The 15,389-nt window shown below is 32.3% G+C and overlaps 1 protein-coding gene across 1 annotated transcript in view; it reads right to left on the bottom strand.

Annotated features, from left to right (window-relative positions):
* Positions 1–15,389, bottom strand: part of LOC106458441 (RNA-binding protein 33-like) — a 103,952-nt gene that overhangs the window by 55,312 nt on the left and 33,251 nt on the right. Inside the window, exons 8-9 of the mRNA XM_022384658.1 lie at positions 4,905–5,082; positions 347–576 (exon numbers count right to left, since the gene is read on the bottom strand). Coding sequence (XP_022240366.1) covers positions 347–576; positions 4,905–5,082 — 408 coding nt within the window. The remainder of the gene's footprint in view (positions 1–346; positions 577–4,904; positions 5,083–15,389) is intronic.

The raw sequence follows: 15,389 nt of genomic DNA, 5'->3' as shown, positions 1-15,389 counted from the left end.
TCCAAACATATAGTAACAGGTAAACAATTCTAAAACAAAATGTTGAATTTAAGAAAAAAGATTACTTAATCCAAACAATACCTTGATTCTAAAAAAGTTATTTTAAACTACTCAAAGCTCCTTCCAAGAACAATTACTACAAAGACCATTAGTAAATTTTTCACACTTATTGAAACTAAATTCCTAACAAAACTAGCAATAGACTTAATGTTGAAGAGAATGGTTTAATACTCAAGTCTTAACATTTATTTTTTTTAAATTGCACTTAAAACTGTAACACTCATAGTTTAAAATTTTGTTTAATAAAAATCAAGCATAAGATAAACTAAAAATACATAATACAAACCTGATTATAGACATTCATTACTTGATCTCGAGAAGGTAAAGGTCTTTCGGGACTGAAGAAGTTAAATCCAGAATTGGAAAATGGGGAGTTTTCAAAAGTTGGAGGTCTGTTCTCTATTTGATGGATATTATCAACACGTGATGGTGGATAGAAAGACTGGGGTTGTGATGGCATCACTGATTGACTTGCAGTCCTTGATAAGAACAGGCGATTTTCTGGTGCTCGTTTATCTGAAAATGAAAGTAAACTAAGTTTCAAGACTGGTTGTTTAATAGGATAGATGTCTTTAAAATACCAAAAGTTAATAATGTATGTTTATTTTAACTGTTTAAGCAGGAAACTTTTATCTTCCAAATAACTTTTTATATAAATTACTTCTTAGTGAACAAACATGCAACTCAAAATTCAATTTAAAAAAAGGAAAAATTATACAGCCCTGTAAACTAACAAATCTTTACAATATATATTTTAAAAATGTTTTGATGGCTTTGTTTTTATAAATCTTGGAATGTTGTTAAGAAAAATTATCATTTTCTATAATGGCATGGAAAACAAGTAGAGAAACTTCTGCCATAAATTTCTTATGATGATGAAGAATTCATTTAAATATATATAAAAAAATTGTTTAGTGTACTACTAGCTACAAAATTTAGTTTTTGTCCTCTGAGACCTATTACATCAAGTAGTTGTTAAAGTTTAAAATTTGTTTTTAGTTCTTAATTTCACTTTTACAACAGTAAATATATTTTCAAATATGTCATTCCTAATTTTTATAAAATAGACAACTTAAATACGAATTAAGCTGATCATATCAGTTGTAAAACTGTAGAATTTTATTTATTTTTTATAAATGAGTATTTTATGTTAGTGATTTTACCAATTATCTTTTTGTTCAGAATTAACATTGTGCTGTTTCCAAATGTTGTAAAGATTAACAGCTTTGTAAGCACAAATTAATTAACGAAGAACAAACACAAATTTACAAGATATAAAGATGATTACCCCTACTAGTTTTGACGTACCCCGCATGTCATTTTCAAGGGTATACAACAGTTGTATAGTATTACATTCACCAGAAGTGGATAGTTAATTGTAAGTAAAACTTGCCCCTAATGAAACATATAAACAATTTAATTTTCTTAAACTATTAACTTTTCTATAACTATATTGGTGAGAATTTTAATTGATGATCCACTCCAGTTAAAAGTAGATATTTCCTCTAATAATTTAGTATTATTGGAATTCTGATCTTATTTCTCATGATCTTACATATACACATCTCGTATATCCACTTTCAATATTGTAGATGTATGATCCATAACACAAGATACATAAGTACAATCTTCATGTACTAACTATTTGATCATACAGAGCAACTGATTATTTTTGTAAGATATATGCATCAGGATGCACTCTTTAAACATAAGTATAATAACCAGCTTTCTGCTACAAGTTCACTTGCTTTAGCAAGACATAAAGAAATAAAGACACTGTAATGACTACATAACCAAGTATACAAAAAAAGCCACAAGACAGAAGGATCAACAGTTTACTGTGTTATTGTGAGAAAAATATTAGGCTTAAATTAGTCCTTGTTTTCTCAGGTTCATTTTGCTTCATACTTAACCTTAGACTTGTAGCATCAATAAAATATGTTACCTTTGTCTATATCGTTTATTGAAGAAAAAGGCTTTTTACTCAACACCACAGTTTTTGACCTTTCTGTTAAACCCAAAAATGAATCAAGATTTTAAAAAAAGCTGAACATTTGGTGAATAAATTTATATCCACATAACTGTTCTCAGTGGTTTAGTATTCTTTGATCAAAGAGTAGATCTTAGTTTAGATATTCCAAGCACTGTACAGTTTTTGTTTTTGTATCTCATAACACCTTTTGCACCTGGCCTAACATGATCTGCTCTATGAAATGTTTACTCACAAAATTTCCCTGAGGCTATAGCTATAATTTTTAAGGTTCTTTATGAAACACATCAATGAAATTTTATGTTTTATTCAAACAGATAACTCACAATATGTTGCTTAACATGCTCAGGTGTGAAAAAGCTATTGTCTCGAAGCTACCACAGTAAAGATTTTAACTATACAGACACTTGCTTCTTTACTAATTTGAAAATTTAATGACGTTAACCAGTGGCAGATAGAAATGTAAGAGAGGTTTTTGCTTATAAACCTAACAAGTTCGACAAGCTTAAACCTACAATCTGGAAAAAGCTTTCTACTTACATTTAATGTTTACAGACACAAAAGACATAATTAATATTTAACTTATAAAAAATCACAAAAGCAGCTGTATTTATTTAGTCACAATAGATGGTAGCAATTGAAAATTTTGAAGATGACATATTTAAAATGGTTTAATTCTTTCTTTTAAAAAATTTAAAACAATTATACATTAAGTTTAAGTATGATAATGCTTTTGTCTTTTTTTAAAGTGCATACAACAGTTTATAAATAAATAATTGTCAAATGAATTGTTAAATCATTCTTAAATCTATAGCTTTGTGCACTAGAAAACTGAATTTAGTTTTATAACTTCATTCATAAACCTGCATGTTTCTACCTTTTCTTGTGAAGTAAACTTATCTAGATATTAAAATTCTAAAAGATTTTTTTTAGGGAGAGCAATTCATAAAAAAAAAATAATTTCATAATGGAGTTGCCACCTACCCTCTATTTCAGAAGATAGTATTTTATTTTCTCTATTTGTCTCCTGACTCTTATTAAAGGACAGCTCAAGTCTCCTATTTACAGACAATAATTTCTTAAAACACCCCAGACTACCTAGCATCCTTCAGGCACTACCTTATCATTTGAAGAATGGACACATGAATTCAATTATTTAAATTTTGAAAATGTGACAGCCACTGCACTTTGAAATCATTTTATACATATATTTAAGAATACCATATACTGTAGACAGATACCTATTACCACTGGTAGTTCCTTTCTTTAGTAATCAAGGTTTCATACTTTACTAAACATTACAATGTACACAAAAAATCAGATTTTATTAATTAAGCATTTTTACTAAAGATTTATCTGTAAGTGTCCAAAGCTTTTACCGGATCAGTCCAAGATGATTTTAATGTTAAGAATATAAAAAAACAATATTTTTTTTTTCATCATTCATTTGCATAACCTCTAGAATGTTCTAACTGAATACCAAGTTTTATGTTTCATTTGTTATTTTCTTTACCCTAACACTGTATATAGGCACAGTCTATATGACTAACCTTGTAACCACCATGTAACAAAAATTTGAATTAAATGTAAATTACCATTTTTTACTTCCTAGAATGGTTGCACATACAATTACACAATATTTACTTTTACAGCCAAAGCTAATAGATTTTTCATTTAGTTTTTATTTTTTAGAGTTGCTCTTACTCTCTCTGAATACTGTGAAAGCTATTTATTATGCAAGAGAACTTTGTATAAACAAAGGATCCAATTACAAGCACACTCATCAAAATAGACAATCATGCTCAGAATTTTCATGTGTTATGATGAGTATTTTATTCATTTAATTTCATTCAAGTCTTCTTATCTAACCTAACAAGTTTCTAATTTTTACATCTTAGTTAATTAACTAAAAGAAATAAAAAATATACATAAAAAACAAGAAATTTGGTATTTACACCTAAAATCTTGTTCTTTTTAAGGCTTTCGTATTCATATGATAAAGTCCACATCAAATACTAGGCCTACTTCTTGGTAACAATAGTCTCAGAATTTTTTGGCTTTACATTCAAACATGCAATTTAGAATATGAAATACTGACACACATATAAAACAGAATGTCCTAGAATTAATATAATTCTATATGGCTTTCTGGTTAAGCTACAAATAGGTTAAATAATTTCAATACCTAGTCAAGCAGTGTTCCAAGACTGGCAAAAAATAAAATGACAGTAAATTTTAAAAATCAATTACCTCAACAGCTTCAGGCCCCATCACATTCAGTAAATTTAAATATTTTCTTTCTGTTGGTTAGAAATAATCTTATAGCAAATGTCATAAAAATTACTGACAATTTTGGAAAAACAAGCTGTGCCATAAGGGGTATGGCATAAGTTTCATTTTATTGCTTATATCTCAGTAAAGCAAGAATACTGGAAGCTACAAGATGACATTTTAAGCTCAGAAAGACCTATAAGTGTGAAATTTATTGGAAACTTAAAAGCCTGTACAGGGATAGAAAAAACATCTATAATGGACAATTCAGATTGAAGAAATGTCACATGATACAGAAAAGTGAAGACTGACAACTTATTTAAATGTTTCCTTTTGAAACTTAAACACCAAAACTTATATAATATGCAAATTTGAATAATAACCTACATTCTTATGCCAAGTCTATTAACATACATTGGCAATTAAGTTGTTTAATTGAATTTGAATGTAAATGTCCATGACATGCATATTTATCCGTCAAAATTACCAAGCCTATATAAATAGGGTTAAATCTACTGCAGCTCTCTATTATATTATGAACATATATGGCATATATGTTAGATGTAAAAGAAAGGAAATTTACTATCAGATACTGGAGGACGAGGACCTCTGAAATGTGGATTTACAAGAATTTTTCTGGATCCTGCTAATGATTCTTGGTGAGAAGACTCTTCCATTAACGGAGGTTTGTCAAAGAGCTTTGGCTGGTGTTGGTGGTGTCTTATTAGTGGTTCTGCCCAAGAATGTTGAAACTCCATCATCTGGAAGGATATTCCACATATCAAATACACGACTTAGAATTATAACAATGTTAATATAGGTTTTTAATTGGAAAAACAAATGCAGTTATTAAGAAAAATCAAAATACAATTTTATTTTAAAAAAATACACACTTATATTTAATAATTTTCTATGCATATATAATAAAATTATATCTGGGAACTTTAAACCAATCCATAAAAGAAATTTTTTCTGACAATACCAAGCAAAATTCAGTGAAGTTACAAGTTAGTGACAGCAAGAAAGCAATACTGCAGTACTAATCCTTTATGTCATGTTCACCCTAAAAGCACTGATTACACCAATACATCATGTATTTTTTTTTTTATCAACAGACTTCCCTGCATCTATAACTTGCAGAAATAAAAATATATAATATCATTCTGAGGCCATTTTTATCAAAATTGAAACAACACAAAAGGACCTAGAGGACTAGGATATGTTTACAGTGTTTTAATACAACACATCCAAAAAATGTTAATGTGAGGCAATGCTTGTTCAGGTAGTCTTCATAACAGATACACAACAAATAAATATTCATGTATTGATGTCTAGCATTTTGTGATCCTAAAAATCTGATACTTGTGCGTATTCTATTACAATGTACAATTTACCAAATAACACTTCAAAAGCTGGTTATGATTATCTTACTTTCAACCTGGACAACAAGTGTAATTCAGTTTGTAAAATATTTCTGCTATAATGTTCCAATATTTACATTTTCAGCTAATTGATGGAGTTCACTACTGTTCTAAAATTTGCATGGTAAATACTATTTTAAAACATATCTGTAGTTAGCAGCAAAAAGTAGCCAAACTAGACTTAATTTTTAGAATCTGAAACAGAGTAAAAACTAGCACAGTATTTACGGAACTGGAATCTACATCAGCAGAATTTTGTTGTACAACATATAGAAGCTTTAGATGCACAAATGGCCCACTACAGATTTATAGTTTGCCTATGGGCTGATTGGCTACAGTACAATCAAACCTTAACAGGTATCTATGTACTTTATATCACTAAACTAAACTAATAGTTTAAAACTATTGGACTAGCAGTAGGCAAATGTAGTGGAATAAGCTGGATGCACTCTGCTACACTACATACAGAAGCAAGAAAGCAATTTGCATTAAACATCAGTAGATAAACAATTATCAATGTTTGCTCATTACATATTTGAATATAAAACAATAACCAAACATTTTATAGACAAAACATGATGGTGAAAATATTTCCAAATGGTTTCTGTGTGTAAAAACCATTCCATCTTTTTTATAAAGAATTATTTAAAAAAAAGAATAAAAGAGTAATGCGGTAATGTTTAGTGTTATCCTTCATATCTTATACAAACATAATCTACATGTATGGTCTAATTACACTGTGTACAAAATTTATTTTTACAATAGTAAAATCACTAAAGCTGCTTAAGTGAAAGAGTGAATAAATGAGAAAACACTTGATCCAAATTGTCATGCAAAAATTGTTTTAAAAAGTCACTTCATAACAGTTAATACTGTTCAACCATTTACAAATAATTTAATTAGTCATGAAATATTGAGGTGGCAATTTCATAAATATAGTATGTGAAAGCCCACCTAAGAAACTGCAGTTTCAGAAAGTTGAATCTAGTACACACTGTTATGCTCAGACATGAAGTTATGTTTAAATGTATTGAGTAAGCAACACTGTCAAAAAAGTATGTGTGTGGTGATAGAAAAACTTCAGCTTTCTCCAAAAGTTAATTTTATTAATTTCCTGTTTTTTTTAAATCTATAGATCAGACATGTTTACTTCCACTTTAGCATGTCATGAAGTTAACTATTAATTTTGTTGAGAAGGGCTGATGATGTTAATAGTAACTGTGGCAAAAGGACTATGCATTTGAACTCAAAATAAAGATGTAAGTATCTGCTACATATAAATGTATTAGCACTGCATTTATTACTAAGTTTTTTACTGAAAGTTATGCTGTAAAATAAAATGTACTATTATTAACCTTTTTATATATGCAAGCAGCACAGAATAGTGTAACTGTTTTGACAGAGAAATGCAAGTATTTCTATAACAGTGTCCCATTTTCCTGATCTTTTATAATTTAAACTATTTGTTACAAGATGTTAATTATTCTCATGTATGTAAATACATATTTGACTAAAAACTGATATTAAAAAATTCATATTTCAGGCATATTAATGGAATGGAATGCTTAAATTTTAAGTACTTATTTACAGCTGTTTACCAAAGTGGCAAGTTATCATCTTCTACTTACTGCAATAAGTAACAGCTCTCAATTTTATGGTGTGATCTTGAATGCATTAATATATCAGTTCTGGATTATAGACACATCCAGATAGTTGAATCAATCACTTTGAATGCAATGGACACCATATTAATAGCATGTGTTATCAATCAATAAATGTATGGGTGCAAACTGGCAAGGAAGAACAACCAATTGGTGAAAAAAACAGCTATATGTAAAATAAACTTATCAGTTCATCATTTTATATGTCATCAATAATTATACAAATTGCATAATAAAAGTGACATATTATGCCATTGTCTTCACTAAATCATTTTTTTCAAACAATGAATTACTTATAGACTATAAAATGCATAGTATATGTATTGCTTCTTTGTATAAAAAATAATATTTTACTATTGCTGATATTGCTGTGTGTCTTTGCTTTGTGATTTGAATATGATTGTAGCATAAATCACTCGTCTTCTCGATATCTGTCTATAGTTCTTACGTATGTTCCCAAAGTCATAAACTGGTACCCACTGTGAGTGTAATTATTTTGCAGTCAGTAATTAAAACTTTATTTCCCATGCTAATCGACTCCTACTCGACTCTCATGGAGTCATGTACAGATTACTGAATTATGTAACCATAAAAAATGCATGCTATTATAATAAAAACCTACTCATTCAGAATACAATTATACAGATAATTGATTAAATTTCCTGTTGTGAAAGTTTATCTACATCAAACAATATCCAAATTGTGGAAAATCCAGGCTGTTATGTCTTGGCTAATGAGGGTTCACTGCAAATGTTTATTCTGTTTAATGGTTTGTTTAAAAAAATAATTATCATCACAAAAGGGTTTAATGTAACAATTAGAATTGGTATACATAATGAAACTAACAATAATACATTATTTGAAAATATCAAAGTAGGTTGATGATATTTCTAAATGTAAAAATTTGCTATGGTTAACTTTTAGAATGCAGAACTGAAACTTTAAAGCTATGAGATAAAAAAATAATATAAAATTGTTATTCATGTTGTTATTGTTGTTTTTTCATAGTAGACAAAGCTCACCTTTTGTTAAGTATATGCTGGAGGTTAGGCTACACTACTGGATTTACATAAAACGTATCTATTAATTCTTTTCAAGAATACAGTACATTTTATAATTGAATTAATCTCTTTTTACTCATGAGAAATGAGCTAAATAGTTTAATACTAAAACCACTGGGGTTTCACTCATACCTAGAACTGCCATACTGCTGTCACTTTGACTGCTACATATTACAACATTAGTATTATAATGAAGGACAAATTATTGCATACAACTCAAAAGTTTTATTTTGGAACATCAAATCAAATATAACTACAGCCGAAACATCATATTAGAATGAACAATGGTGCAAAAAAAAAGCACTTCAGTAATTTAAATATTATAATAAAATCAAAAGAAAATGGTTAGTAAGCAGGTATAAACAGCAATATGTACATAGGAAACTTTAAACACAAATTAGTAAGTGAACTATTCTAAACAGTATATGATCATAAAAAAACTTAAGAAGATTTATGTGACTCCCATTATAGACTAATCTAAGTGGCACAATCCATGCAGGTGAAACTCTTTTCAACTTTCGATGTGCATTTACCGCACACAAGTCTTTCACACAGGGCACATTTATCTGACATTCTGTTTTTATTGCATTTAGCACCCTGGCATCATTTTCTTTTACATGTTTCACTGGATACAGCACTGGATTCAGGCTGAGATGGTTGGTGCCTTGCAGTTTTCTCAGAAGTGTTTTTGTCAGAGCTCTGAGGCCAGCATCAAGATAAAATACCACCTACTTACACTTTCTCTAGCGCATTTTTTATACAAAACAAAGGAATTGATGTCTGTCACATCCAGGACATTGTAAAATATAGCAATTGGCTACTGATGAAAACAAGCTTACTGAGTACTGACATGCCACTTGGTCTGCAACATCCACTCCTTATTGTGATTGTAGAAAAGTAGAGTCTGTTTCTTTTTTTCTCAGTAGGTTTAACGCCAACTGACATGTGAAGAAAGCTGAGAATGCAAACATTCATCCTTGGCTTGTACTTAAACAGTCAACGTAGGAAAGTTATAGTGTTTCAATATTGTACTGGTACACAGCTTTGGTTGTAAGTTGAGAGCAGATGGTGGAAGATCTCTTCTTGATTTGTTCACTGTTACAACTAGGCTCTTTCTTTGGGCCAATTCAAGTGAAGTAAAATAATTGCCTGTAGTCAAATTCTTCCCTTTTCCTAAGTCCTGTGCCATCAATGTGACTACCACACTATCTGTCAGTCTCTGACCAGCTGGGCAAGTTTCATCACCAGGTAGGGTAAACCTTTCAGAATGTCTTTTGAGGCAACATCTAAGGCCAACAAAAACTTTATCACAAATTTGTCCTGTTTGTTTACCATGTATTGTGTCTAACAACTCCGTGCTTTTGTGGAAAACATTTGCTCATCCACAGTAATGTTCTCTCCTAGTTTGTAGCACACAGTGCTGTTTTCAATTAAGCCATTCCAAATTTCAATGCCAGGGTAAGTTTGTCTTATTGTTCTCATGTCAAAATGCAAAAAATTTCAGTATTTCTCAAAATCGATCTCTTGGCATTGTCTATGTAAGAAAAGGAATTCCCCATTGCACCAGGTAAATTCGTTTGCCACCACAGGGTCCACAAACATATAGCAATGCAATAAACAGTTGCAAATCCCCCAGAGATATTTTCCAGGAATTATCATTTTGCACCCTATGCACCTCTGCTTCAGTACATTGTTGGATGTAATGTAGCATTCGCATATCAATCAATAAGTGAAAAGTACTGAGAGGGCTATCAATGTTGCATTTTGCATACTGTGTGGGGCCTGGAATTTCTGTCAAAACATTTTGTGTAGCCCGTTTTCCTGCAGCCTCAATACCAGAATTCATAAGTTCCCAAATTGTTCTGTCCTTCCCAAACTCCTGTATACCAGCTTGCATTGATGATGCAGCTGGAGTCACTGTGATTGGTACTTTACCAGGCAAAGTAGCTGATACAGCTGAAGCACCTGTAGTTCTGCAGAAAATAACACAGGACTGCTGCTTCTGCTACAACCTCTTTTGTGTCTGGAAAGCTGTTTTGGTGGAAGTGGCACTTTCCTCGCTTGCACTTGCAGAACTGTCTGTTTCACAAATCAAGGACTCATCACTTTCATGATCACTCACACTTCCCACATCAGAATCATTTTCTGACAAAGTTATGAGCATCCGTATCACTTGTTCAGATGACATTTGTCTTCTTTGAGCCATTTTTGAGCTTTTGAGGCTCTGTCTGTTTCTCTGTTACTATATATATACTCAAATTGACAGACAAGCAGATATCACCTCTCATGGGAATTAATAGGATTATAAGCAGGCTATGTTACGATATACTCAAATCAACAGACAAGCACATGCTACTTCACATGGGAATTGCTAGGATTATAGGTAGACTATGCTAAACTTCATTCACATCAGCCAACAAAAAAATATCTGTTCTTTGAGACCTCAAGACCCAAAATAGAATCAGATACTAGTGTAATTAAAAAGCTGGGAGCTCATTTGAAGGTAGAAATAACAACAGGCATCTGTACTGAAACTGCAGGCTACTTGCAATACAAAAGAAAAACTGAATTGTATGCCATTATAAACGTATTGTAAACAGCAGTCAAATTGACAGGTCTTACGTGGTTCTAGGTAAAAGTGATTATAACTCTTTTTTTAATTTTGAGATTCTGCCTTTGAAACACCATCAGGGTTACTTAATACATAGATTTAGGGAGTCATGAAAGGACAAAGCATATCTTTCACACATGCAAAGTATTTGAATTTCAAAAGTGTAAAACTGTAAGACTGATGATCTTGGCAGTTCTCATGCTAATTCTTACTTTCATTTAGTAAAGTTATTTTTCCTTTCAGTATTTGATTTGTGCTGGATGGATACATGAGGTGTAAATCTTGTCTTATTATAGCAGGGTCAACATGTTTCTAAAAGCTAGCATTTTCTTACACTGAAAATGTATTTGTGACAGGTACTTACCTCCTATCACAAAATTGCTTTTCTCGACTAGCACTTCCCTCTATCATCACAAATTTTCAATGCAAGCCACTAGCCTTCCACCTCCCACTTCTGCATATTTACATGCAGCAGCTTTCCACCAATAGGAGCACACCACCACTCCTATTGTAACCAGTGCCCTCTTCACATCTGCACTCATTAATCACTTTCAGATTGGTCAGAAGACCTACAACATATATCATCGGAAGTGGGAAATGTGAGAGGAGGTAAGTATCTATCGGAAATACATTTTCAGTGTAGGAAAATGCTAACTTCTGATACAATATCTTAACTCAGCTCACAAAATAGCTAGAATCCCACACTGAACTGGTGCAGGGCCAATAAAAAATATGATCCCCCTTTAGAAAGCAGCAAAGAGAGACCAGGAGGGGTGGAATCAAAAAAGAAAATATCACACCTCTGCAGGAGACCACACCACATCTGATCCAGGTATACTCTTTGCTCTTTTATGACAGTGTTGTAAACATAAAAAGCAGAAACATGAAGGAATACCAGAATATGTATGACTGATAAATGGGACTCCTGGGTGTTGAGTGGCTAGGGCACGACAAACCATAGTGTTTGTTCAACCTTAACCAACACCAGGTAGTATTTGGAATGGCACATTAGATTTGCGTTAGGTAGAGGAACCCCCACCAAAACCGGTCACCACTTGCACATACTTCCAACCCAACCAACACCAGATCTGCCGAGAACCGACATCTAGCAGATGATAGGAAGGTGGAAAGCCCCTGTAGGATGACATCTCTGGTTTAAAGCCTGATAACAACAGGTATAGTACTTCCAGTTTGTGGTAGGAAGAGGATATCTGGATGTACACAAGTGGGAAAATGTGCTGCATCCAGTTGCAACCCACACCAGATCTGCAATGGTTTTGGTTGTTGGAATGTGCCATATTTCTGTCTATGTATCTGATCAATTTTTTTCTACCAACCATGGCACTGATGATCAATTCCAGATGCTGCCATGTTTTGGTTGAAGCACTCTGCTATGTCCTAAATATATATTCCTACTTCCTACCATCCTCCAGATGTACATTCCGGGGGGGGGTCGATGTTGGTTGGAGATGGTCCAGCTCTGTGAGTTCTCGCATGTGTGCTGGCCGGTTTCTCTCCCCCTACCGCAGACTGGATAACAAATGCCCACTGCCACCAGGTTTTGGACTGGAGATGCACCCCAGCTTTGTGATCTCTCTTCCTACTATTGGCTAGATATTGGTTCCGCACCATCTCTGGTGGTGCAGTCCTCTGGACTCTCCAACACATTTTTTTTCCCCTTTATTTTAGTGAAGTATGAGAGTTCTTACCAGTTCCTAGTTCTGGGGTGGTGGACCATGGAGGCCTGTCCTCCTGAGTGATGAATCATACCACTCAGTTGAGAGTAGGGTGGTGGCATTCTGCAGGTGTTGCTGGCATACAGCACTTCCTACCATGGACCTAATGTACAATTCCAGACGCTGCCAGTGGGTGAACGCAAAACCCCATTTTGAAAAGCAGAGCTACTACTTCAATGGAGTCGATCAACCAAAACCAGGTGGCATCTAGAATTGTACATCAGGTATGTGGTAGGAAGAGACTCAATGCTATGGAGCAACAGAAATACACAGCAATCTCTGTCTGCCTTACTTGTGTCAGTCCATGAGTGTATGGTCTGGGACAAACATATTTATGAAGCAAAATACTGCTAGAGAGAATTACTAGCAGTCCTACGGAACACTCATCTCTATGGTGGACATAATCCAAACCTGCAATGGAATTATTTATTTATAGAAAAAAAAATTACGGAGACACACAACCGACATCTAGTGGCATCTGAAATTGTACATCATGTCCACGGTAGAAAGGGTTACAATGTAACTGACAACTACCATGGTCACAGGATGGACAGTGCAGAGGTAAAAAAAAAAAGTATACCTGGTCGGGCACAATTTGCCACAGAGTGAGATCCACAATACAAATGGAAAAAGGCCTCTGAAAAGTGAGAAAATAAAAAAAAGCAACCTGGCACAATACCAAAACATGAAAATTGAAATAAGTAGTAAAAAAACCAAGTCAGTTGTATAACTAAAAACATTGACAAATCTGCAAACAAAAACTAGCACGTCTGTGCAGTACTTCTGCCAATCAAAAAGTGATTAACAAGTGTAGATGTGAAGAGGGCGCTGATTACGATATGAGTGGTATCGTGCTCCTATTGATGGAGAGCTGCTACAGGATCATTTACATGTGGATATGCAGAAGAGGAGGTGGAAGGCTAGTAGCCTGTATTTAAAATTTGTGCTGATAGAGGGTAGTGCTAGTCGAGAAAAGCTATATTGTGAGTGGAAGTAAGATATCATATCAGAATTTTGTAGTGTTTCTAGGACTGATTTCAGACACTTATCTCACATGATTGTACAAAAAGATCTCTAAACATAAACACATCCGAAATTCCAAACTATTGAAACTCAGAGATTACACCCACCCTGTTCAAACTCTCAATTCTAACTCATTGATCTTGAACTACAGTTCAGTACAGTTAAGTAATATTTGTAAATGTGCACTTGCCAAAAGCCTTAGTATCTCTCTCCAAAGTTCTAAATTAAGTAAATTGATCACTTTTATCCTTTTCAAGCAGAATACAAATCCCTAAAGGATTTTCCTCTTTTTAATAAACTTCCTGCACAGAATTAAAACTGAGCTAGGACTTACTTTTAAAATAAATTTGAAAACTTTAGTCTTTCATCCTTTACAACTATAATACCTTTAAAACTGTCTCTATTCTCATCTCATAATGAATTAAATGCTTTACAAGATCTCCCAAAACACCCTAATTTTCTTGTCATTCAATCCAACATAGGTAATGGAACTGTCAAATTAGACAAAAACAAATACCTCAGCAAAATTAAAACAATCCTTAAGGATTCTTCCAAGTTCATTCCCCTTAACACTGACTGCCTGTGGCTCAAAACTTGGGATTCTCTAAAGCCTTCCTAAGGTTCATAAATGTAACTCCCTAAAACCTACCATTTTATCCACTGGTTCTTACTCTTACAAACTAGTCAAATTTCTTATCTCAGCCCTTAAATTAATTCAATATTAATAACTATTCTGAATTTGTGCAGGAAATAAATTCCATATATTCACTTTCAAAATATTATATGGCTAGCTTTGATATATTTCCATCTTAACCACTATTCCTGTCCTTGAAACTATTAATACCTGCATATCAAGTCTTTCTAAAGAAAATCTTTAAATCCTTAACTCTCTTGCTAGGGGCTCGGTGAATTTGATCTAAAAAATTGACCCTTAATTGACCTTTAGAGTTCCCATACTATAACTTCTAATATGTTTTATGTATCTTCATGTAATTTTGCAAGCTTTCAGTACACATTAAGAATCATTTGTAAACAAAAAATTTGAGTTTTTCAATTTCTCCATGAATACATGGAGTCAAAATGTTTACTGCTCTGAGTGCAAAGTGATTTTTATGTTAAGATTAAAAATACTTTTCTTCATCTGAAAATTCTCAAATTTCATTTGCATAATTTATAAAACCTCCTAAATAAATTTCAAATGTTTTTTTTTCAGTAACCACCATAAAAATGTATGAAATAAATCTAAATTACCTTTTCTTCTTTCTAGAATGACTTCAAATTGTAACATGAAACTACATTTGTATATCCTAAATAGCTTTAAACTTATAATGCTATATAATTCTAACCTAAAAAATTTCTAATTTTACACTTTAGTTAGTTTTATAATAAATAAAGAATACACATGAAAAACAAAAAATATAGTACTTAAATGGGTCACTTTTTTTTGCTGTCACTAATTTTTAATACTAATGGCACTACTGCACTAAATTTTTTATTTAATTAAACAATACACCAAAAAAACAGAATAATAATGTGCAAAAGCAGACAATGTCTT

The sequence above is a fragment of the Limulus polyphemus genome, unplaced genomic scaffold (genome assembly GCF_000517525.1).
Source record: "Limulus polyphemus unplaced genomic scaffold, Limulus_polyphemus-2.1.2 Scaffold464, whole genome shotgun sequence".
NCBI lineage: Eukaryota > Metazoa > Arthropoda > Merostomata > Xiphosura > Limulidae > Limulus > Limulus polyphemus.
The sequence above is the reverse complement of the archived record's forward strand: the minus strand, read 5'-3'. Positions and strand labels throughout refer to the sequence as shown.